The sequence below is a fragment of the Anabrus simplex genome, chromosome 11 (genome assembly GCF_040414725.1).
Source record: "Anabrus simplex isolate iqAnaSimp1 chromosome 11, ASM4041472v1, whole genome shotgun sequence".
Classification (NCBI taxonomy): domain Eukaryota; kingdom Metazoa; phylum Arthropoda; class Insecta; order Orthoptera; family Tettigoniidae; genus Anabrus; species Anabrus simplex.
In genome coordinates, this window is record NC_090275.1 from 70049838 (window position 1) to 70077014 (window position 27177).

General features: G+C 41.3%; 1 protein-coding gene across 3 annotated transcripts in view; it reads left to right on the plus strand.

The window, feature by feature from the left end:
• Positions 1–27177, plus strand: part of LOC136883539 (arylalkylamine N-acetyltransferase 1) — a 110522-nt gene that overhangs the window by 59240 nt on the left and 24105 nt on the right. The window contains exon 1 of one of the 3 annotated variants that reach the window (XM_067155912.1): positions 24303–24477. The exons of the other annotated variants lie outside the window; for them this stretch is intronic. Coding sequence (XP_067012013.1) covers positions 24475–24477 — 3 coding nt within the window. The 5' untranslated portion in view covers positions 24303–24474. Of the gene's footprint in view, positions 1–24302; positions 24478–27177 lie in introns of those variants that run through there. 3 annotated transcript variants of the gene reach the window in all.

Below are 27177 nucleotides of genomic sequence, written 5' to 3' on the forward strand. Positions count from 1 at the left end.
TGAATTTCCAACACTAATCCATAATCATCGATTTGCAGAAGAAACCAACACCAGAACCACTAACACCTGGACAGACGAACACAGGAAAACTTAGTGAGAGAATGAAGAGATTTTGGGAGAAGAAGAAAGCAGAAGCATCAGCAAATGAGTTCTACCGCACTATTTAGTCGGGCATAACGATGTAATAATAATAATGATAATAATAATAATAATAATAATAATAATAATAATAATAATAATAATAATAATTTTAAATCCAAAGAACATAATAACTATGAGGAAGATCAGAAACTCTAAATTTGTAATCACTTTTGTGGACTTTAAAAAGGCCTATGATTAACTTAATAGAAATACTCTATTTGATATTTTAAAGAAATTTGGACTTGATAATAAAACAATTGAAATAATTAAAGCAACATTAACAAACACAACATCCAAAGTAAATTTTTTGGAGAATTCTCATAACCATTTGAAATAAGCTCAGGTGTACGACAGGGAGATAGTTTGTCACCTCTTATCTTCAATTGTGCATTAGAGAAGGTAGTTCGAGAATGGAGAAAAGCCATCAATACTAAAGGTGTTCAACTAGGAAGAAATCCAAATAAAATCATTATAGATTGTTCAGCTTTCGCAGATGACATGGCGCTAATTACAAACACACATTAGATAATGCTCAAGAACAAATACGAGAATTACAGAAACAGCGCCCAAAATAGGATTGTAAATATCATTTGAAAAAACAAAGTTCATGACAAACATCATTAATGCCCCTCAAAATAACACAATTAACAAGAACATAATATCTCGGACAGATTTCTTTAAATACCTGGGAGAATGGATAATAAACAACACAAAAGAAAATGTAGCTATTGATATAAGAGTAAACAAAATGGAAAGGTTTTTTCATATCACAAAAATTATATACCCGTACAATAAGAAATCTCTATCCTGGAACTTGAAATTAAGACATTATCAAACAGTGGCCCGGCCAGAAATTTTATATGCAGCAGAAAATCTTAAACTTACAAGAATTGGGAATCTTGAAAAATTATAAAAAGTTGAAAGAAGAATTTTGAGAAAAATACTGGGACCAATAAGAAACAACAGTGCTGAATTTAGACTACGATCAAACAGAGAGCTATGACAACAGTAATGAGGAAAAGAAGACTCCAGCTTTCTGGACACATTCATATAATGAATAACAATAGACTAACTAAACAAATCTTCAACTTATTGAACAGTTACAAATCCAAGCCAACGTGGTTCATTGAAATTGAAAAGGATATGAAAAACGCTGGAATTAAAACAGATACGATAGAAAACAGAACACGTTTCAGAGAAGTAACATGAAAGGCAGGATTTTAGGAGAGAAAGAAATTAACAGCTGGAAGAAAATGGACTCAAGAGAAAAAGGAACAATATTCTCAGAAAATGATGGAAGTTTGAAAACGAAGAAAGTTAAATGCAAAGAAAAGTAACTAAATTTGATTTATGGTGCCCTAGAAAGGGTTATTCGAATAATAATAATAATAATAATAATAATAATAATAATAATAATAATAATAATAATAATAATAATCTCCCCGAAGGCTGGTTGAATCCCCATCAGCTCCATGATCAAGAGTGACAGATAGCATAGGCAGCAATGAAGACGTGGGAGGGAATGAATTTGTGAAATTTCTCATCGCTTTCCTTACTGAGCCAGAATATTATATTACATAGCAGTCTCCTGACTTTCAGAAATGCACGCATCAATCGACCTTAAGAACAATACTTTCACATTATCCATCACACGGACTGACTGCATAAGGAATGGCATTATTAGCATCACTCACACCCCAGTCACTTTCAAAATGTCAAAGCCAACGATGAGACTACTGGGCGAGTTGAGTGTGTGGTTAGGAGCGGACAGCTGTGAGCTTACATCCGGGAGATAGTGAGTTAGAACCCCACTGTCATCAACCCTGAATATGGTTTTCCGTGGTTTCCCATTTTCACACCACGCAAATCTGGGGCTGTACCTTGATTAAGGCCACGGTCCCTTCCTTCCCACTCCTATCCCTTTCCTATCCCATCGTTGCCGTAAAACCTATCCGTGTCGGTGCGACGTAGAGAAAAATTGTAAAAAAAAAAAAAAAAAAAAAAAATGGATGACACTGAGACAGGTCAATGAAAGTTACAAATTTGTTTTAGCCTATACTGAGAGACATAGTGTTCCCAAGAGTGTTGCCAACCGTAGCGACATGTTCCCTCCGCATAGGAATTTTTGACTCGTTTCCAGTAGTATAGGGGCAGAGTTCGGAATCCACCTAAAAACGTAGGGGAATTTTCGCCAAATAATGAAACCGATGTTTACAGTTTAAATGTGACGTTTTATAATTATTACTATTCATTATTAATAATAAAATTTCTCAATTACCTTTCTGTCGTTCTCGTTATAATTATAAGGTCACTGAATATAAATGTAATTTTTTTATTTCACATTTTACTTATCCATGGACTTGTGTCTTGTTTTTATTGCACATGAGTTTTAAATACAATAATTCTTAACCAGCTTACTGCTGTTTATAAATACGTGTGAAGTGTGAATCTGGCAACATGGAACATTTGCCGAGAGGGAATAGTAAAAATCTATGAAATGTCAAAGAAGACATCCATGTTGCCTTGTCAAAGACTATTCCACAATTGCCTTTTATTATTCATGCCAAATGACAATAATAATAATAATAATAATAATAATAATAATAATAATAATAATAATAATAATAATAACGTTCTCATTAAAATGAACAATAAAGCTAACTTGACTTGACTTGATACTGTATAGGCTTTTGGGCTTATGCCGTGTCAATAAAATAAGGTGAAATTCTTTACGTTTCGCAGAGAACTGTGCTCTGCGTCATCAGAAGAAAATGTCGACTGTCCACGAGAAAGGCTTCTTAAAACAATGACTCTTCTGAAATTTGGACGTTATAATATAAGTGAAAATGGTACGTTCATTCGTCACCAGATGGCTCCCCGGACGTGGCTCAGCGCTAGCGTTCGAAGCGGAAGCTGACCGAACCATCAGAATCAGCCCAAATCTATTGAACACTTTTCGCGAAACTCTCCAAAATATTATAGCTAAAACGTGAAAAATTTGGAAGACGTTTCAAAAATACAAAATTAACTTTTCCCTCGGATGTTATTTTCTTTTTTAAATTTTCCTTTCGGCTGTCTATGGACCACGTTTGACAATTTGATAGTAATTTTGGCCTTCCTTGCCTTCACTCTCTGCCAGTATCTTCTAATCCTTTCCACTAATTTCATCTTCTGCTCATGTGTATACGACCTCTTTTCTTTATCTACTAGCGTTTTCCCAGTTTCCTGAAAACAGCGGAACATTTTGACGAGTTGTCTAAATTGATTTCTGTCCGTGATATAATCTTCCGGAACCCCGCACTTCGTCAATTTCAACCTCACTTCTCTAAACCATATCAGCTTTGTCTTCCTCTTCCTGAACAATTCAAAGATTCTCTTCGTTAGTCTTTTGCTGTCCATCCTCAACAAGTGTCCATAGAACTGTAACCTTCTCTTTCTCATCAGTTCAACGACTCCTTTTGTACGTTGATACAATTCCTCGTTAGAACTGAGTCTCCTCTCCCCCCCCCCCCACCTTTTTTTACATTTCATCCTTGAATCTTTCAGCATCTTTTTTCTCTCTTCCGTATATCTTCAAGTCCAATCATGCCCAATGTTTCCGGTGCATACAGGCACTCAGGTTTAACAACGGTAACTAGATGCCTCAATTTATCCCCATAAGATAAGGTGTTCCTCGTCAATTGAAATAATATTTCCAATTTTCTCGCCCGCTCCTTAATGGCTTCTTTTCCGACCCATTATCTTGTAATGTTTCTTCTAAATACCTAAAGCTCTTGTCGGGCTCCATGGCTAAATGGTTAGCATGCTGGTCTTTGGTCACAGGGGTCCCGGGTTCGATTCCCGGCAAGGTCGGGAATTTTAACCATCATTGGTTAATTTCGCAGGCACGGGGGCTGGGTGTATGTGTCGTCTTCATCATCATTTCATCCTCATCATGACGCGCAGGTCAAATCAAAAGACCTGCACCTGGCGAGTCGAACATGTCCTCGGACACTCCCGGCACTAAAAGCCATACACCATTTCATTTTATTACCTACTTAAAGCTCTTAACTCTCCGTATTATTTTGTCTCCTAACTTCTACAACTGAGGGGCCTTTTAAATAATGGTCAAGAACGCGGTCTTCTCAAAATAAATTTGAAGCCCAGTCTTCCTTGCTTTCATCTGGAGTTCATCAATCCTTTTCTTAGCTGTTGCTATATCGTTGAAGAGTATCACTAAATCGTCAACATATGCCAAACAACCTATTTTTATATTGAAAATATACCTTGCCTCTTCCAATCTTGAACGTCTCTTTGTTAGAAATTCCCTTCTTCCATTCCCTAACGACCTATTCCAGAACAAAGTTGAACATGACTGTTGAGAGTCCGTCTAATTGTCTTACACCAGTTCTGATTTCGAACGACCCAAACATCTCCATTCTATTTTGGAGTAAGTGTTGCTGATTGTCTGACTAATTAAATTTCTTGTCTTGTTGTCTACTCCATATTCTTCTAGATTGCCCATCAAGGTTGTCCTGTCAATGGAGTCATATGCCTTTCTGAAGTCCACAAAAACTGCCACATATTTTTTCTGCCCCAGCATCTTATAATTTATAATACAATCAATCAATCAATACTGATCTGCATTTAGGGCAGTCGCCCAGGTGGCAGATTCCCTATCTGTTGTTTGCCTAGCCTTTTCCTAAATGATTTCAAAGAAATTGGAAATTTATTGAACATCTCCCTCGGTAAGTTATTCCAATCCCTAACTCCCCTTCCTATAAATGAATATTTGCCCCAGTTTGTCCTCTTGAGTTCCAACTTTATCTTCATATTGTGATCTTTCCTACTTTTATAAACGCCACTCAAACTTATTCGTTTACTAATGTCATTCCACGCCACCTCTCCGCTGACAGCTCGGAACATACCACTTAGTCGAGCAGCTCTTCTTCTTTCTCACAATTCTTCCCAGCCCAAACTTTGCAACATTTTTGTAACGCTACTCGTTTGTCGAAAATCACCCAGAACAAATCGAGCTGCTATTCTTTGGATTTTTCCAGTTCTTGAATCAGGTAATCCTGGTGAGTGTCCCATACACTGGAATCATACTCTAGTTGGGGTCTTACCAGAGACTTATATGCCCTCTCCTTTACATCCTTACTACAAACCCTAAACACCCTCATAACCATGTGCAGAGATCTGTACCCTTTATTTACAATCCCATTTATGTGAATACCCCAATGAAGATCTTTCCTTATATTAACACCTAGATACCTACAATGATCCCCAAAAGGAACTTTCACCCCATCAACGCAGTAATTAAAACTGAGAGGACTTTTCCTACTTGTAAAACTCACAACCTGACTTTTAACCCCGTTTATCAACATACCATTGCCTGCTGTCCATCTCACAACATTTTCGAGGTCACGTTGCAGTTGCTCACAATCTTGTAACTTATTTATTACTCTGTAGAGAATAACATCATCCGTAAAAAGCCTTACCTCTGATTCCACTCCTTTACTCATATCATTTATATATATAAGAAAATATAAAGGTCCGATAATACTGCCTTGAGGAATTCCCCTCTTAATTATTACAGGGTCAGATAAAGCTTCACCTACTCTAATTCTCTGAGATCTATTTTCTAGAAATATAGCAACCCATTCAGTCACTCTTTTGTCTAGTCCAATTGCACTCATTTTTGCCAGTAATCTCCCATGATCCTTTAGGTTGAAGCTTTGTTCCCCGCATGATCTACCTTTCCGGAAGCATGCTTAATATTCTCCCAATTCTTCATCCACTCTATTTTGTAATGCGTTAGAGAAAATTTGGTATGGAATCGAAACTTTTTTTTTTCGATTGTCTTGACTCTACAATTGTTGGGACGTTTGGTTTTATATTGATTTAAACGCATCCATCACAACATACGACCTTCTTGTCTCATCTTTCACTGTGTTGTGCCTATGAAACCAGTCACAGTTGGTTGTTTCGTAGCGATTACATCCTTTAAAACATGCATTTCTGAGCCATTACGAACACCATGTGCTTGTCCAATTTATGGCTCAGTTTTTTTCATGCCCACTCTAGATATTTTGGTGAAAGAATCTCTATTTAGGTCAATATTCCCACACTCCGATGTCACATCATCAACTATTATCTATTCAATTATTGTCTACACTCCTTTTCTTCTTATTATTCTTAAACAGACCTTCAGAGGAAGGTAGAAGTTGTAACAAACTACTTTGGTTTACAAATCATGTGGGTGGCGTCTCCGTATCTCTCTTGTACTACCCTAGCTTCCATAATTCAAAGCTGAGTGACCGACGAAGTATCCATTTCGTTTCCCAAGTGCATCTATCGCTTCCCAGGTAGGTTACTCTCGCCTTGTTAAAGCATTCCAACGTCTTTTTTCTTGTTTTCTTTTATCAAGCCTCTTGTCGATAGGTGAGAAATTTATTATATCCTTGAGTCCAACTAAGAATTCTTTACCGGTTACGAACACAGAAGGTAAAAGGTTGTGCTGGAGTACAATAGTCCGCCTCTGTGGTGTAGTGGTTAGCGTGATTAGCTGCCACCCCCGGAGGCCCGGGTTCGATTCCCGGCTCTGCCACGAAATTTGAACAGTGGTATGAGGGCTGGAACGGGGTCCACTCAGCCTCGGGAGGTCAACTGAGTAGAGGTGGGTTCGATTCCCACCTCAGCCATCCTCGAAGTGGTTTTCCGTGGTTTCCCACTTCTCCTCCAGGCGAATGCCGGGATGGTACCTAACATAAGGCCACGGCCGCTTCCTTCCCTCTTCCTTGCCTATCCCTTCCAATCTTCCCATCCCTCCACAAGGCCCCTGTTCAGCATAGCAGGTGAGGCCGCCTGGGCGAGGTACTGGTCATACTCCCCAGTTGTATCCCCCGACCAAGAGTCTGAAGCTCCAGGACACTGCCCTTGAGGCGGTAGAGGTGGGATCCCTCGCTGTGTCCGAGGGAAAAACCGAACCTGGAGGGTAAACAGTTGATGATGATGATGGAGTACAATAAAATATACGGAGTAAAATCGATACCAGTGCTAAATTCAAGAGAATGTTCCTTAAGGTAGCTGAAGTTGCAAAGATCACTAATTTAGGAATTTTATATCCAGTGTTCTTGTTAAATCTTTCCATATATCACGCTATACATAAAATAAAGTATCTGTTTCGTAGCGATTATATCATTTGGATCATTTATTTACAATTACAATTACGAATACCGTGTGTTTGCCCAACTTATGTCAAATTTAGTCATTTGTGTGCCCATCATTGTTGGAGTCACATTCAATAATGCATCGGATGAGACTCTACACCCAATAATATTGATGGTATCCTTTCAGCCGATACGTTCCCAAATCTTCTTGATACCTGGTGGCTCGGCTAATATTCTTAAGTGCAGTGATGTGAAGATACTAGGAAACTGGCAGCGAGCACATTACACGTCACAGTTCACAGCGCTTTAATGCATGCATAAGTGTAGATTGCGTACGTTGTTATTATCGGTTAACCTAATGGAGCTTATGTTTCGAGTATACGGCGAAATCTCGATACAACGATACAGGATGGACAAGATAAAATATTGTTGTTGAGGATTTAACCATAATTCCTTCTCATTTCGAGGCGTGAAAATGTAAACATCCTATGATTGAACTAAGATAATTACTTCACAAATCATAATATTTAATTCCGACAAAGAAGAGACTGAGAGAATAAAACACAAGGAACGCACAAAAACCGAGCGAGTTGGCCGTACGGTTAGGTGGTGGTGGTGATTATTGTTTTAAGTACAACTAGGCAACCATCCTCTATATAACACTAATCGGAGGGAAAAAAGGAAGGGATCCGACACTTCGAAAAATGAAGGTATCGGCCAAAGGAAGACAAGGGCCACGAAGGGCATGAAAATGAAAGACTCCCTAGGCCTCGCAAACCTAATAGCGTCGGGGTCGGAAAAGAACAAGAATTGACCAAGAGAGGTCGGATAGGAAAGATGAAAGTGAGGAGCCTGGCACAAGTACGTGGAAGGAATGTCAGGACTCAGCTTAGGGCCCCGTGGTCGCCAACCCACGCTCCAAAGTTCAGAGCCCCTGGGGTCGTGCAGCTGTGAGCTTGCATTTGGGAGATAGTAAGTTCGAACTCTACTGTCGAGAGCCCTGAAGATGGTTTTCCGTAGTTTCCCATTCCCACACCAGGCAAATACTGGGGCTGTACCTTAATTAAGGCCACGGCCCCTTTTTTCCCACTACTAGCCCTTTCCTATCCCATCGTCGACATAAGACCTATCTGTGTCGCTGAGACGTAAAGCAACATGTAAAAAAATGAAAAGTATCACATGTATTAAAATGTGTGCATTTCATATTAACTGTCCGACTCGTTGGCTGAATGGTCAGCGTACTGGCCTTCGGTTCAGAGGGTCCCGGGTTCGATTCCCGGCCGGGTCGGGGATTTTAACCTTAATTGGTTAATTCCAATGGCCCGGGGGCTGGGTGTTTGTGCTGTCCCCAACATCCCTGAAACTCACACACCACACATAACACTATCCTCCACCACAATAACACGCAGTTACCTTCAAATGGCAGATGCCGCCCACCCTCATCGGAGGGTCTGCCTTACAAGGGCTACACTCGGCTAGAAATAGCCACACGAAATTAATTATTTCATATTAATTACGACCGTTTCCTTTTTCAACCATTATTGTTCAGCTAAATATAAAGTCTGCTGTAATATTAGTTAAAACTTCCGTCATCTACGTATTGCCTTGATGAATTAATTCATATTATTTCATAAAATGAATAAATAATATCAGCCTGAATTATTATAAGTTCATATTTTCATTTGTTATTTATATGTTTATGAAGTCCGCCTCTGTGGTATAGTGAAATGAAATAAAATGGCGTACGGCTTTTAGTGCCGGGAGTGTCCGTGGACAAGTTCGGGTCGCCAGATGCAGGTATTTTGATTTGACTCCCGTAGGCGACCTGCGCGTCGTGATGAGGATGAAATGATGATGAAAACGACACATACACCCAGTCACCCAGCCCCCGTGCCGGCGAAATTAACTAATTAAGGTTAAAAATCCCGACCCTGCCGGGAATCGAACCCGGGACCCCTGTGACCAAAGGCCAGCACGCTAACCATTTAGCCATGGAGCCGGACTGTGGTGCAGTGGTTAGTGCGATTAGCTGCTACCCCCGGAGGGCCGCGTTCGATTCCCGGCTCTGCCACGAAATTTGAAACATGGTACAAGGGATGAGCAGAGGGGCCTCAGCCATCCTTGAAAATTTTTTCGAAGAACGGGACTCGAACCGGCTAACCACAGTTCACACCTTAACGATCATGGCCACGAGTAGGCCTTCTTGAATCGGATACCATGACTTTATTATTTAATTCAGTGTTCCAAGAAATTGCAATTGAGGAAACTGGCGTTTTTAATGCAGGTTTAGTGCTTCTTTTAAGTTTGTGTAGCGGCTAACAGAATCTGGAATTGGCAGCACTGAGTGTGTTCCAGTACATTCAAACTTTCGTCGTCTGCCAGCGAGTAATGGTCTCCAAGCTGCTAGTCTGTAGGCCCTTTTCTTTCCTGTTGAAACAGTTTTCATGTTTCATTATCGCCACAGTGAAGGGAGGTAGCCAGAACCGTAGTTTCCTCAAATTTTATCTCGTGATCCAGGGAAGAGAGAGAGGGCGTACTCGGACACCTCATATGGTCCTTCAGCCCGGTGTTAATGCTGCGTTTAGTGGCAGCAAAAAAAACCTTCCCGCATGAACAGGGAATACGGTTCACGCTTGCGCTGGAGAAAAGGTTCCAAGAGTCTTTAGCTGAGCGTTATCTTCAGGGAAATTTTCTTCGTAGATTTAATAATAATAATAATAATAATAATAATAATAATAATAATAATAATAATAATAATAATAATAATAATAATAATGTTATTGGCTTTACGTCCAGCTGCTACCCTTTTTACGGTTTTTGGAGACGCCGAGGTGCCAGAATTTAGTCCTTCTGGAGTTCTTTTACGTGCCAGTAAATCTACCGACACAAGGCTGACGTATTTGAGCACTTTCAAATACCATCGGACTGAGCCAGGATCGAAACTGCCAAGTTGGGGTCAGAAGGCCAGCACCTGACCCGTCTGACCCACTCAGTTCGGCATCTTAGTAGTTTTAAAGGCGGTCTTGATGTTGTAACGTGTTAAAATCTTACCAAATTTATCTCTAATCACTGGCGGGACAGGTTTTTCTCCGGGTGCTCCAGTTTTCCCAGTCATCTTTTATTCCAGCAACACTCTCCATTAACATTTCATAGCATCTATCAGTCATTCATAAAAATCACTTTGGGAGTGGCGACCCCATTGTACTAATAGCGTATGTATGGTTCATTCATTACATCCCTGACCCTGTCAAAGACTAGAAAACAGGTTGTAGGTTTTCATTTTCAAATTTACTCATTCGGGACAAATATTTCAGGTTCCCGATGGGAATCAACATTTATATCATCTGATGGCCAGGCAAGCTCAATTTTTGAAAATGAGACAAAGTTTCTTATAGTGCATTGGCACTGCTGGTGGCTCCAAGTAGCCTACGCAGTGGCCTCCACGGTTGCACTAGCCATGTGTCTGGGTAAGTGTGCTATTTACCAACTGATGAGCCCAACTTAGCATACGGTGCGGAACGGTGGCAACCAGGAATGAGTTAGCTGGAAAATGTATAATGTCCAATAACGGACCAATTATATTGGTATTGTAAATTTACTCATTCGGGACAAATATTTCAGGTTCCCTATGGGAATCAACATTTATATATTGCTCTCATATGATTCTTCTAGTTCCTCCTCGATGTGTGTGTGTATGTGTGTGCGCACAGGAATATCATGTACACTGCCCGAATATAAGTCTGAAACAGCAAAGGTACTGTTATGTTCCAGCCCCGTGGTAGCTCCTTTCGGTACTTCCAGGAAGGGGCAATTGGTTCACACGACCTGGGATCTCCCAGCCGGCTTGTACGGTGGGGCCGGCCTTTCCGTGTATTGTTCTCGTCGGCCGGCTTACCTGCGAGTTCCTTGGAGATTCAACGGGAATGTACTTCCTCTAGTCACCTCGCAAATTTTCTGGCTCAAATCACCAGAACTATAAAAAGGGAGGCTAGCCGCGGACAGTCAGTCACAATTGGGCTCCGTAGTTGAGTCACGGCCAGCGGTAGACTCCGTAGTGAAGTATATAAGGGTTCGGTGGCTGGGCTGAGGGCGGCAGAAGTGCTGGCTGTCGCTAGTATCCCACCGAGGTCTGAACGAGGAACGGTTGTTGTGGTGGCGGAGAGATCAGTGAGTGGGTAGGCTGGGGACGACGGATAAGGAAGACAGTACTGTGTGTTCGTGGCTCGGCGTGCGTCAACGAGGGAAGCCGCTATCGCGAGTGTGAAGGTAAATGAACCTGTGTTAATGTTCGCTGTTGTGAGTATCGTCCTGCTGTTGGATACTGTTGAGCTTTTTAGTTGTTCACTGCACATGACTGTGTGAATTACTGGACTGTCTGTGGAATCGAACCAACGAAAAGTTATCGTGTGTTGAGTGGCCCGTAGCCCTGTGTTCAGATTCAGCTGTCTACACACAGCTGTTGTATGAAGTAACTGGACTTGATGAAAATGAAAGTAAGGATTAAGCGTCCGCAGGTATAACAACGGGCTGGACAGCATACTGTGCCATAAGGAAAAGAAAGAGACTTGTAAATAGACAATAGTTAGTGAGTGTGGCCATTCACGGTTAATTAGAATTGTGTGGGTGTATATGTGTGTGTGCATTTATTGGGTCATCCTGAAATAAATTGGAGTAGTGAAACAAACGGAGTTTTATTCGTAACAGTACGTTACACGAATTTGTGACCAACATTTTGCAACGTCAAGCGCATCAATCACCTTTGATCTGCATTTAGGGCATTTAGATTGGCTATCAGTTCTTTACCTATTCTGTTCTTAAATGATTGCAAAGAAATTGGAAATTTACCAAACATCTCCCTTGATAAATGATTGCAATCCCTAATTCCTCTTCCTAAAACAGTTCGTCTTCAGTACAGCATGATGGGCATATCGGACACTGTAGCAAGTGTTTCATCTTTTGTTCTTCACCGAATTCGCACTTGATGTTGTCACGAAAAGTATCTCTCCGATAACTGCGACGTAATAGCGTTGTCATAAGCAATCGGGCGATCCCCTAGTAACGGCAAAATGCCAGCTGAACCTTTCGCACCAGAAAAGTCATCCGAATCCTTTTCAGGGCCGCAGTTAACTATGATAATAATAATAATAATAATAATAATAATAATAATAATAATAATAATAACTAGAGGACCCGCGCTGCTCCGCAGCATTCGTTATAAATAGGTCAAATAACTCGTCTTGATATTCCTGTCGTAGTCACATTGTTTTGTCTGTCCTTTTCAATGGTTTTATGAACATTTAATAAGAAACGTGTTATGTTACGCCGCAGTCTGTAGTCAGAATTCATCCATTCTGAGTAATCATGCCGTCTGGTAAAAATCTATCCATATATTCGCTTTTTTTTTCCCTGCAGTTCTTGATGTAAAGCTTGGTATTGTGTCGTAGAAGGCGATGGCATTTCAATCAATCAATACTGATCTGCATTTAGGGCAGTCGCCCAGGTGACAAATTCCCTATCTGTTGTTTTCCTAGCCTTTTCCTAAATGATTTCAAAGAAATTGGAAATTTATTGAACATCAACCTTGGTAAGTTATTCCAATCCCTAACTCCCCTTCCTATAAATGAATATTTGCCCCATCTGTCCTCTTGAATTCCAACTTTATCTTCATATTGTGATCTTTCCTGCTTTTATAAACGCCACTCAAACTTATTCGTCTACTAATGTCACTCCACGCCATCTCTCTGCTGACAGCTCGGAACATAACACCTAGTCGAGCAGCTCATCTTCTTTCCCCCAGTTCTTCCCAGCCCAAACTTTGCAACATTTTTGCAACGCTACTATTTTGTCGGAAATCACCCAGAACAAATCGGGCTGTTTTTCTTTGGATTTTTTTCCAGTTCTTGAATCAGGTAATCCTGGTGAGGGTCCTATACACTGGAACCATACTCTAGTTGGGGTCTTACCAGAGACTTATATGCCCTCTCCTTTACATCCTTACTACAACCCTTAAACACCCTCACAACTATATGCAGAGATCTGTATCCTTTATTTACAATCCTATTTATGTGATTACCCCAATGAAGATCTTTCTTTATATTAACACCTAGATACCTACAATGATCCCCAAAAGGAACTTTTACCCCATCAACACAGTAATTAAAACTGAGAGGACTTTTCCTATTTGTGAAACTCACAACCTGACTTTTAACCCCGTTTATCAACATGCCATTGCCTACTGTCAATCTCATTTGTAATCGCAGTTACTCGTAATCTATATACAACCATTGTTTAGTGAGCTTATAGGCAGAGATTTTTTTGCCAGGCAGTGAACTTTTTAAAGCTACATGACCTTCACTCCTTCTAGGTTATCCTTCGATAGGTGTTCCCAGATAATGTCTAAGGCGTATGTCATGATAGGATCAGTTTGTACGTAGACTTTTTTCTCTTAGCAGCATGTAAGTTATTAGGAACGCTCTGCCATCTGTTGAATATATTTCGAAGCTAAGAAAGGTTAGTGAATCAAAAGAGTACTGGTATCTAGCAGGGAATAGTATTATTGCGTGATCAGAAGAAGTGTATACTCTCCGGCTTCACAGGCAATAATCGAAATTGCTGCATTCAATGGCATTACTAAGGATGAAAATCACGTGTGAAAGTGTTAGTCGCTTAGCAACCTGCTATAGTCCTCTCCGTGTAAGGACGTACCCTAAGGGTGCAACCTTACCCTTTCTCCCCTGTAATATTAAGATATTGATTTATGGTTACTTTTCTTGCTGTTGGGTCTTTTTCAGTGTCGGTAACCATACAGTTTAGGGACCCTACTTGCCGATACGACGTCTTACATTTACCGTTAATCTGGCACGTTGGCAACGTTCAATCACTGCTCTAGCGTGAAGTGCGTGTTGCCACCGCATCGCCGTTAAAGTCACTAGTGATACATTTGCGAGAATATTTAAAGCATATTTTCTTTTTCTGTGGGATTGTAAATCTATTTGGCTAATACTAGGTAAGTAGGATTGTGGCATGTTCGGATAATGCATTTAATAACATAGTTTGTGTGAAATGATGAAAGTGTTCAAATACGCCAGTCTCATGTCTAGATCTACCGGTACATGAAATACGAGTAACTCTTGCGGGACGAAATTTTGGCAGTAGAACTTATAACATTATTATTTTCAAATCCGCAGTGAACTTGAAAGCTGACCTAAATTCCGTTCACGGAGCTTGGCACATTAGTATTCCTATATGTTTCCTGATAAGCTTGAAGATATAACCAGCCTGCAGGCTGAAAATATGCCCAATAATCTCTCTCCTTACTGGTTACCGGTATTGAAGAGAGAAGGAAATATTCGCGCAAAAGAAAGGGAAGTCATTGGATGTCTGGAACTTTCGAAAATCACACTGCAAAGACTTATTAAATAAATTGCATCGTTTAACACGCCCCTCTTTTCAAGAATATGGTTATAGTACGCCTACTGTATATCAAAATAAAGACAGATAATTTAAGTGAGAAAGTGTGTTTATTTCCTTAATTCCTCATTGAGGAGATATTCATAATTATCTTGATTTATTTCATCTTATCTTTTATCATTTACTAGGGTAGGGAAACATTCATTATCGGTGTTTACATTGAGGTTAGTTTGTTATGGTTATGTCTGATGATTTTAATATGTAACCAGGCAGGTTGGCAGCAGTGATCAGCCATTACAAAAAAGAGAAAAGAAGAGCATCGGGCGGCGATATTTACTTTCTGGGGTATTTCCTTACGTGGCAATTACTATAAGTACAGAATGTATTGCGGGCTAGGGTAAGCCTTCGCCTGTTGGAGTGATCATTCAATGGTTTGATTTTAAGATTACTCAAAGTTGGCTGAACTAAAGAGGCCTGTTAATATCTTATGAGTCACCAGCAGGTAATTTCGGAGAGAATAAAACAAAAATGAAGTAAATCGGTCCAGTAGAACGGACGGACGGATTTGCCAAAGCTGTTTTAGTAAACTCGTTTAATAATAATAATAATAATAATAATAATAATAATAATAATAATAATAATAATAATAATAATAATAATGTCTTTATACCCCACATACTATTCTTACCGAGCGAGTTGGCCATGAGGTTAGGGGGCGCGCAGCTGTGAGGTGCATTTGGGAGATAGTGGGTTTGAGGCCCACTGTCAGCAGCCCTGAAGATGATTTTCAGTGGTTTCCCATTTTCACATCAGGCTGTAGCTTAATTAAGTCCACGGCCACTTCCTTTCCACTCCTTGCCCTTTCCTATTCCATCGTCGCCATAAGACCACTGAATTGAGCCAGGATCGAACTTGGACTCATAGAAACTGCGCTTTAATCGCACGTTGCAGATTCAAAATGGAAAGCTTCAACATTTTTAAAAATTATGCAATAGGGTGATCAGAAATGTTTCGGTCGAAACGGTCGTAACCTAAACATTGAAAACCAAAAGAAATTATCATCTTGATCAGTATATAAGTCAATCGTAGAACGATAGCAACACGCAAACGAATACATACTAACGCGAAACAAAGTCTGTTTTTTTAAAAATGCTACTAATGGTGTTAGGCCTCGGAAGACTATGCGGCCAGCATTTACAGAGTGAGAGAGCATACATTTATGGTGCATACATTTCGTGGTTGAAACGAAAAGTCATAAGTTATAAATTAATACTAGTCTGATAAATATTGGCAAATTACAGCGCATAATTGTGGAGTTAGGTTTGAAACAGGATGGCAATTGAAGTTGGCAGTGGGGTATTTAACTTCACCAAAGAAGAGCAGAGATGGTTCTGTTGTTGGGAGTACTTCTTACTGGATAGTATGATGTGGTTCAAGTCGGCTATTTCACCAGGGTCTTCCGGGCAGTGAAGGTGTCTAAGACCTTGATCCTGTGTAGATGAATCGGATAGCATCCATGACCCAGACGCATTCTTATTAAAGATGAAAGGTGTCTGCGAGTTAGTTTCAATTTCTTGAGCCAGATTTGTATCGGTATGGTGGGCTGAATTTTACTGTAGCATAGTGCTTTCCTCTTGTATGCTGTGACATTTTCCAGTATACTCAGACAATTTCCCGTACACCATTTGTTTGATTGTGGGTAAAAAATCAGAATAATAACTGTTTGTAAAAGTGGAGTTCACATTTTGTGGCTTCTTTCGCTAGCTGGTCTACTATCTCGTTCATCGTTATACCAGCGTGGCCTTTAATCCATAGGAGAAAACAAACAACATTGAAGTGGTGATGGAGATTTTTTTAAGACGAAGTACTAGGTAACTGAACAAATTAAGTGGAGAAAAAATTAATTAACTTAGTAAGCATCAGAAATTGAAAGTGAAATAAAAAATTAAACTAAAATTATTTTGTTAAGCCGAAAAGGGCACAAACAAATCAAAAGGAAACGGAAGTTCCCTCAGTAACAGAACACTTGAAATGTAAATGCTCCTGCTTAATCCACCCTCACACATAAAGCGAATGACGAGATCAACAATATTGTCGTCAAATGAGTTCGAGTTTCTCCTGCATTCCCCCTCTGGGTGGGGGCAGTAGAATAACACCCACGGTATCCCCTGATTGTTGTAAGAGACAACTGAAAGGAGCCCCAGGGGCTCTGAACTTGGAGCGTGGGTTGGCGACCACGGGGCCCAGAGTTGAGTCCTAGCATTGCTTCCACTTACTTGTGTCAGGCTACTCACTTGCATCTGTCTTGTCCGACTTTACGCGGTCAACTGTTGTTCTTTTCCGACCCCAACGGTAGTAAGTTTGCGAATCCTAGGGAGTCATTTTGTGGCCGTTGTCTTTCTTTGGCCGATACCTTCTGTTTTTGAAGTGTCGGATTCCATCCATTTTTCCTCCTGATTAATGTTAATAGAGGATGTATGGCCAGTTGTACTTCCTCTCAAAACAATAATCACCACCACCATCACCACTACCACCCGTATCCTGCAGACCGAGGTACCGTCTTAGGCCAGAGAGATCGGCACACACTGTCAGGATGTGCGCCACGCCATCAGCCTGCACAATACTAAGACCTCTCACTGTGAAGGCCGGAAAGAAGACCACCACACGGTAGCTGTGTTCTTAAGAGCTCTCAGCTTGTTAGGCGTTAGGATAGCTAGCCACTCCGATTCCCAGGACACCAAGATGGTTCGGCATAGCTGAGAACAAATATCCATAACAGGTAGGCCTACGTTCACAGATTTAGGTAATAAAACTACTGCTTCTTTTGTAGCTTAACCCGAAGGTACGTTTCCTGCAATCTACGCGGGGTTCTGCTGACCACGTTTCCCTAACAAAAAAGTATTTATTTATCACTTATAATAACTTGACGTATTATGAATTCAGTGTTGTAATTTATTTCTGAAACTGTGGTTTTCACAACAGAGGAGAACATTAATTTCGGTCGTACGGAGCGGGGCGTCAGAATGGGTCGAGTTTGCTTCCGGTTAAAGAACAGCACGAGGAGCGAGTTAATAAGAAGGCGCCAAATAGCAGAACAATGTCAGTTGTCGATGGCAAGTTCCATCATACGGTATCAATCTTTAGTCAACGAAAGGCGACAACACGGCACCCAGGAGCCGTCATCACTAGAGCCCGAAAGTCAGACAAAATCCCTTTTTCATCTGGATGAATATATCGAAGTGTCATATTCAGCCAAACATGTTTCCGTACGTTTGCGAACGGTAGGACCAGTTATTATTTTGCCTTTTTTGCCTATTTTAGTTCCCGTAACCTATTTCATAGTTTAATGCCTTGTCTTAAGATGTTGTGACTTTCCAGTATTTGGGAAGCTTGATAACTTCCAGCGGAAGTTGTACAGAGGAAGTGAGACGCAGAAAATATCCATGTGAGAGTGAAAGGTTTGCTGACAGCTAGAAGCATACCAATCAAACTTAGGAAGAGGTTTGCCAAAAGTTTTGAAATGTGGTTATGGAGAAGAATGGAGAAAGTGAAATGGACCGATAGAGTGAGAAAAGAGGAGGTGCTGAGCAGGGTAGGAGAGGAGAAGAACTTCATGGTGATATAGAAGAGGAAAACATCTTGGACTGGTCACATATTACATAGAAATTGTCTACTACAGAGAATCATGGAGGGAAAAGTTGAAGGAAAACGAGGGAGAGGACGAAGAAAGTTTGGATGCTAACAGATTTGAAGAGAGGAAGAAGTTATAAACAAGTGAAGATCGATGCTCAGGACAGAGAGAAATGGAAGACATCCAGTTGATACCTAAGAACAGATTTACTGAAAGAAGAACACCTTAGATATTTTCTGCTGTTATTACGAATTTAAATTAATCAAAGCAAAGAAATATTTCATTCCAATCTACTGTATTAATAATAAAGAAAAACTCATTTTAACTTCTTCTTCTTCTTCTTCTTCTTCTTCTTAATCTGTTTACCCTCCAGGGTCGGTTTTTCCCTCGGGCTCAGCGAGGGATCCCACCTCTACCGCCTCAAGGGCAGTGTCCTGGAGCTTCAGAGTTTGGGTCGGGGGATAAACTGGGGAGAATGACCAGCACCTCGCCCAGGCGGCCTCACCTGCTATGCTGAACAGGGGCCTCGTGGAGGGATGGGAAGATTGGATGGGACAGGCAAGGAAGAGGGAAGGAAGCGGCCGTGGCCTTAAGTTAGGTACCATCCCGGCATTTGCTTGGAGGAGAAGTGGGAAACCACGGAAAACCACTTCGAGGATGGCTGAGGTGGGAATCGAACCCACTTCTACTCAGTTGACCTCCCGAGGCTGAGTGGACCCCGTTCCAGCCCTTATACCACTTTTCAAATTTCGTGGCAGAGCCGGGAATCGAACCCGGACCTCCGGAGGTGGCAGCTAATCACGCTAACCACTACACCACAGAGGCGGACTCATTTTAATTTAATAGATAAAATATAACATTTACCTAAACGATATTTTAATATGACACCAGTCTCTAGTGAAAACTCCCCGAGCCAAATGGTCGAGAGGGTTGCCAGGTCCCGTCCTTGATACGTAAAATTAAGTGCTGGTGGTGATTATTGTTTTAAGAAGAATAACAATTAGGTAACCATCCTCTAATAGCACTAACCAGAAGGAAAATGGAGGAGGTCCGATAATTCGAAAAATGAAGGTATCGGCAAAAGAAAGGCAAGGACCACGAAGAGCGTGAACATGAAAGACTCCCTACGTCAGACAGGAAAGGTAAGGGCGAGGAACCTGTCACAAGTAAGTGGAAGCAACGCCAGACTCAGCTAGGGGAACCGTGATCGCCAACCCACACTCCCAAGTTGAGATGCCCTGGTCCCCCTTTTAGTCTCCTCCTTTTACGACAGATAAGGGACACCGTTGACGTTATTCTATCATCCCCACCCCAGGGGGGTGTAAGATTGAGTACTAAAATGTGATGCAGATGTGTGTTACGTAAGGCATCTTTAAGGCATCTTTATTATTTTAGTGCCGATTATTTTCATTATAAATGCCTATTTTAATTATTTTACTGCCTATTTCCTCAATGTTAAGCGCTTATTTTAACAAAATAAATGCCTGAACTTCCGGGCTCTAATCATCACAAACAAGAACCATGGACTACTTCTCAATCAGGTGTCCGCAAAGCGTAGTCTGCAATGAACATCATTTTGAGCGATGCTTAAAAAGCTGGGTCGATTTACATACCACATTCAAGTGGACAAAATAGTCTACAGAGACCTCATCATTACCGCATTTTTGCCACTTGTGTCGTGCCAAAAACTAACCCCTCCAATGACAATGGATGCAGCAAGATGGAACTACAGCCCACACCGAGGGGAAGTCACCCTTTTCAAACGACATTTTGGAGATCCCCTCATTTCTCGTGAACTTCATCCCCGTACACTCCCTGCCCCCCCCCCCCCCCCGGTCCGCACTGCCCCTGATGCCTACATATGAGGCATATTGAAGGAATCACTTATCAAGACAGATGACTCACCTGCAAATATTCCTGAATTACGCGAGAATATTACGTCATGCTATGTGCCCTTACAGCAACCTTTGTTCATCAGCACGTTCAATAATTTTCAGAAACTTCATGAACAACGTCTGGCACGTGATGTCGTTTGTTTGCCACATACGGTGGCACAGCGTGACGGGATTTTCCTCTTATTCAATCGGAATGTCATACACCAAGCTCTTCAAGTGTCCTTCCACAAAAGGGTCAAGTAGGGTGAAGTCGGGTGAATAAGGAGGCAATGCGGCAACAAGAGGTCACTCTTATGAACAGTTTTAGTAAAGGATTAAAATGTACATAGTTTCATTTCAATCAATTGAAAAAATACCTGTCACAATGATCAATTTCCGACCTATGATTGTCCAGTAAAACATATTTGTTTTGATCTCTTCTATCACCTCTAGAAGTTTGAGTATATAATTTAACGAGCGAGTTGGCAGTGCGGTTGTGAGCGCACAGTGCTTAAGATGGCTTTCCTCAGTTTCCCTTTTTCAAACCAGGCAAAATGCTGGCAGTGCCGTACCTTAATTAAGGCCACGGCCGCTTCCTTCCCACTCCTAGCCCTTACCTATCCCATCGTCACCTATTATCTGTGTCAGTGCGACATAAACAACTTGTTAAAAGAACTGCATAGGCCTATAATTCTGTTACATGATGGACGTGTAACAGATTAAATCATGGAGGCAAAGTAAAAGGATATTTAGAGCTACAGCCTTTACCTTGTACCGAATTCCAAAAGTGGCCTGTGTGGTTTGGAGATGACCAGTTTTATCAGCCAATTTCAGGAACAAGTAAACAGACTGATAACATCAAGTAGGTCTTTGAACCATGAATGGAGCAGTCACTAAACTGTCTCGACAGACCAGAAGTAGCTTGTCCAATGCAAGATGTCGAATTCAGAGGTTCGAACCTGAACAAGATAGCAAATTTTTGAAGGCCGAGCATAACATCATAGCACTTCATGTCTTCATTTTTGGCATGTTTGCGCAGTCAGCATCCATCCAATAAAAGTTATCTCAGTTTTAAGCTCTATATTTTCACTGGTAGGTAGCAGCACAATCGAAACGTCGAAACTGGTTCGCATAAATGGTAGACATTGAAGATCTGACAAAGTAGCAGAGTGACTATTTTTCTTCTCTCGTTTCGGCTAATGAAAGACCTCATCATTGCTATTGCTCTTTGTCTTCTTCCAAGTCCTTTAACTTTTGCTCAGTATTCCTGCGCACATGTGCTCGGAGTTCTTCTTTTTCTTCCAGTTCACGCCTTTTCAATCTTAAGAGTCGTAAGTTTGTCTTTCTTGGAAATCCCTATGTGATTGAAATTTTCTAGTGTGTTCTTTCTTTCTTTCTTTCTTTCTTTCTTAATCTGTTTATTGTCCAGGGTTGGCTTTTCCCTCGGACTCAGCGAGGGATCCCACCTCTACCGCCTCAAGGGCAGTGTCCTGGAGCTTCAGACATCGGATCGGGGGATACAACTGGGAAGAATGACCAGTACCTCGCCCAGGCGGCCTCACCTGCTATGCTGAACACGGGCCTTGAGGGGGGATGGGAAGATTGGAAGGAATAGACAAGGAAGAGGGAAGGAAGCGGCCGTGGCCTTAAGTTAGGTACCATCCCGGCATTTGCCTGGAGGAGAAGTGGGAACCACGGAAAACCACTTCCAGGATGGCTGAGGTGGGAATCGAACCCATCTCTACTCAGTTGACCTCCCGAGGCTGAGTGGACCCAGTTCCAGCCCTCGTACCACTTTTGAAATTTCGTGGCAGAGCCGGGAATCGAACCCGGGCCTCCGGGGGTGGCAGCTAATCACACTAACCACTACACCACAGAGGCGGACCTATTGTGTTCTACTGCTGAATATCTTCATGTGCAGGCAATTGATAATAATAATAATAATAATAATAATAATAATAATAATAATAATAATAATAATAATAATCTGGACTCTTTATAGATCTATTGGTTAAATCCTAGCGTTTTAATGCTGCGTCCTAGGTTAAGATCTGGGTGATTTCATGTGAAATTTGTGTCAGAATATTCGGTAGCGTGAGAGGTTTTCTTCTGGTCGGCGGATGCAGAATGCGTTTCGGTCCACAAGTGGTCACGGCTGATCCATGGTCCGACAGCTCTGCGCTCCGACCGGCCAACCGAGCAGAGGAGGGGTGGCCGCGACTCTACCGTGGCTCTACGCCTCTGTATTCGGGAGACGGAGATGGACTGGTCCCCACCGTTGGCTGTCCTGAGAATGGTTTTACGTGGTTTTCCATTCTCCTGCACTAAGACGAATTCCGGGACAGTTCCTAGTATAGGCCACGGCCGCCAACCCCCTCACCTTCTCCGATACAAATCTCCTGGCCTGAAGGACGGCGTCACCGTCTAGGAGGCCCGCCTCCCCCTTCAGGGGAGGAATGAAATAATGTAGTAGTAGGAGGTTTTCTCCAGGAATGCCAACTTCTCCTATACATTTCATTCCAGCAAAAGTTCATAAATCGTTTATCGGTCATCGCCCTGAAAGTATTCGAGAGTTCTCGCCAGCCAGCAAATTCCTATAACTTGGCGCTAGACAAGATCCAAGAAGGGCGTGAAAATCGAAGACTCCCAAGGCCTCGACAATCTAATACCATCGGGGTCGGAAAAGAATAAGAGTTGACCATGGAGGTCGGTTAGGATAGATGAAAGCGAGGAGCCTGGCACAAGTAAGTGGAAGCAATGCCACTCAGCTAAAGTGGTGGTGGTGATTATTGTTTTAAGAGGAAGTACAATTAGGCACCATCCTCGATATAACACTAATCAGAGAGAAAAAATGGAAGGGATCCGATACTTCGAAAAATGAAGGTATTCCTCAAAGAAGGACAAGGGCCACGAAGGGCGTGAAAATGAAAGACTCCCTAGGCCTTGATACCTAATACTGTCGGGTTCAGAAAAGTACAATAGTTGACCAAGGGAGCTCAGATAGGATAGATGAAAGTGAGGAGCCTGGCACAAGTAAGTGGAAGCAATGTCTGGACTCAGCTAAGGGCCCCGTGTTTTGGCAATCCACGCTCCAAAGTTCAGAGCCTCTTACGACAGGCAGGAAATAATGTGGGTGTTTTTCTACCGCCCCCACACTCAGGGCTCCGGGGTCGTCAACCTACGCTCCAAAGAGAGCCCCTAGCTGCCCTTTCAGTCGTCTTTTATGACAGGCAGAGGATTTCGTGGTTGTTATTCTAACGCCCACACAGTGGAAGCAATGACGGGGAGAGGATAGGATTTAGGAAGGTAGTGACTTTCACCGTAATTAAGGTACAGTCCCAACATTTGTCTCGTATAAAAAAGAGGAGACGAAGGAGAACAATATTGAGGATATCCGAAGGTGGGATTCGAACTTATCATTTCCCGAATGCAAGCTCAGAGGCGCGAGACCAGTTCGCTCGATAAACCATATCGTCGTTGCGCCTAGAAAAACCGCTGTGTAATCATATTTCAGCTTAGAACACTGACCAGAAATATTTTGTCATCTAAGATTCAGTTTTGCATGAACTATATCAATGGTCTTATGGCGACGACAGGATAGGAAAGGAGTGGGAAGGAAGCGGCCGTGGCCTTAATAAAGATACAGCCCCAGCATTTACATGGTGTGAAAATGGGAAACCACGGAAAACCATATTCGAGCTGCGGACAGTGGGGTTCGAACCCGCTATCTCCCGGATGCAATTTCATAGTAGCGCGCCCCTCACCGCACGACCAACTCGCCCGGTCGTTCTAAGCGATACATGTGATGCGGATCAGTATATTTCCCCTCAACATTGTCGCATTAACGGTATTTCGAGGCGCAACAATCCTTTAGCAATAATAAAGCTAAGTGGAAATAGCCTTATCTCACTCCTATTACTGTTCTGAACCATGAACTCATTCTACCATCAACCCAATGTATATGTAATCATTAAATTTTCCACGTCATCTTTTTTATCTCCTTTGATATCAGTTCGCTTCTAAGGTACTACAATACTAATGTTAGTATAACATCTTATCAGGTCTGATTAGTGTTACGCTTAACTTAGACTGTGAACTTAGCATAGTAAGATACAGTAACTGCCAAGCAAGCAGCAAGACAGTCTGACCTGGCAGTAATATTAGCCCTTCATTGTAAAAAGCCAGTCAGCGCTTCTTTAAACGCTCGCCAAGTTCTTCCAGACAGACACACTGTGCTAGCTGATTCTACTACAAAGCAGTCTTTGACATGGTAATGTAAGAAAATACCAATATAAATCATTTACCTTTAGAGGCTTCGAACATTGTAGGTAGTGGGCGTGTGAAATGTGATAGACTGTTTTATAACAATAACCAGCGACCCACCGTGTATTTGTATGCGAGCGATTTTGAATTTATGGTTATAGCTCTTGTACAATTCCCTTCTATATTTCTTGCCATTTTCTTGATAAGGTTAGAACTACTGAGTTTTGAAGTCAGTGCCAGGCTGAGTGGTTCAGACGGTTGAGGTGCTGGCAGGTTCGATGCTAGCTCAGCCCGGTGGTATTTGAAGGTCCTCAAATACGTCAGCCTCGTGTCGGTAGATTTACTGGCACGTAAAAGAAATCCTATGGGACTAAATTCCGGCACCTCGGCGTCTCGAAAAACCAAAAAAGCCGTTAATGGGACGTAAATCCAATATTATTATTATTATTATTATTATTATTATTATTATTATTATTATTATTATTATTATTATTATTATTATTATTATTATTATTATTTTAAAGCCCAAATGGTCCAGAAACCAAAACTGAGGTGTTTACCCTAAAAGTTACCCCATTCCTGAGGCATATGACGATATTTTTCTCGTGTACGGCCATTTTTAAATATCCTGCTGGCGTATTTAAAAATCCCTTCAGAACGCCACGCCCACTTTCTCGATGAATACGTTCGGAATTTCACTGTATTACACATTTCCGATTTTGAACTTCCGGTAATTCCTAGTGTAGAGCTCTATGTTGTCATTGGTGAACAGTTTCCGTAGTCATATACATAGAAGATAATTAGAAATAGTAAAATTAACTAGTTCCCTGTTACAGACAACAAATCATGTCGAGGAGAAAATGCCCAGCGCATATTGCCTTGTATTTTAATTTACGTTTTCTGAAGAATGTTCCAGTCTTCAAAATTCATCTTGTGGTCATTGTGTTACATTTGCCAATAGTTATTAATTGGAATTAATAACACTTGTACATTGTAGCTTATCATAATGGAATATACAAACAAACGTTAGCGAAAACTCTTCCAAACTTTTAACATTCAAAGATCGATCATTACTGCCAGAGGGTACGTATTTTTATCTATGAGGGCTTAATAAGTAGAATGTTAACAGCTGTTGCTGAGGAGAGGGAAAGAGCCAGGGAAAGAGAAATATACGGTGCTGGGAAGTTCTGATGAAGGTTCTGTAATTTTATACAAAATTAGCTTTTCCTCAAAACTTTATTTTTCGGTATTCAAAATGTTTTGTCAGATTGTCTTCAAACTTGACACGCCTATGCATGTGAGATCTGTTTTGAAAATAACGATATCTGACAGAGAAATCCTGAGTCAAATACGAAAACTGGAGGTGGTAGAGGTGGGGTCCTTCGCTGAGTCCGAGGGAAAAACCAACCCTCGAAGGTAAACATGTTAAGAACAGGAGGAATGGAAATATTGGAGGGGATAGACAAGGAAGAGGGAAGGAAGCGGAAGGAAAAGTGGGAAACCACGGAAAACCACTTCGAGGATGGCTGAGGTGGGAATCGAATCCCCCTCTACTCAGTTGCCTCCCGAGGCTCAGTATACCCCGTTCCAGCCCTCGTACCACTTTTCAAATTTTTTGGCAGAGCCGGGAATTGAACCATGACCCTCGGGGGTGGCAGCTAATCATGCTAACTACAGAAGTTACCTTTTAAATTAGAATACAGGATTGTAAAGTGATAAATGGCAATGAATTAAGGTCGAACTTAGTAAAAAGCTCAAGTGAGTAAAACCGTAATAATTAACGCAATGAACATTGCAAGAATAGGGCCTACATTGAAAATAATGAAAAATGATTAGCATATATTTTAAACAAGTTTTTACAGCCCAAAGAATAAATAAAGCGCAAAATGACATCCAATTTGAATATTAATATATGTCATATTTATTGGGGGCTGTTTTAAGACGTGTGGCATCTTTTCTTTTGGCTACGTTTTTTAATGTTTGGAGTCCGGATCCGACAGTATTTGAGGTGAATGATACGGAAGAACCACTCTGTTTTTTCCGTAATTACATTCTAGAAAACAGGTGTTCACACAGGTACTCAGTATCCAACCTACTGAATATTTTGGTAGCCAGTCTGTAAGCGCGGAATCCTTCCTCCAGAAAAGTTTTGGTAAAAGCTATGAAGATTTTGCATTCGGGTTTTAGTAGAGAGGGAGGGGCTGCAACTAGTGTCAGGAAGGCAAATACATAACCGCAGAGGCAAACATACAGCGAGAAGGAAATGGCCCGGAGCTCGCCTTGAGCGATATCAGCCAGTTACGCTGGCCTGCGTTAAGGATACCGGTACATGAATGAACATGGCACATTTTATACATTTGAATTTGCATTTGAACATTTCATTATACCGGTACTGTACTTTCACTTGGCAGAATATTATGAATATCACAGCATAAAATGAGTAATTCTTTCTAAGCAAAATACTAATAATGATAATTCTAAAGCAACATTGCCTAACTGCACACACGATGTTTGAAAATTAGCTTATGCCGTGTCAAAAAAGCACAAGGTGAAACTCTTTTATCACGAGGAAGACTTCTACAATGTTCTCTTTTACAGGTTCTGGTACAAATTTTTTCAGAAAATACTGCAAAGGTCTGATTTTTGGTTTGATGTTACAAACCATGTCGTTTTACAGAATGAATAGAGAGTTATTTATCAAGCTTTG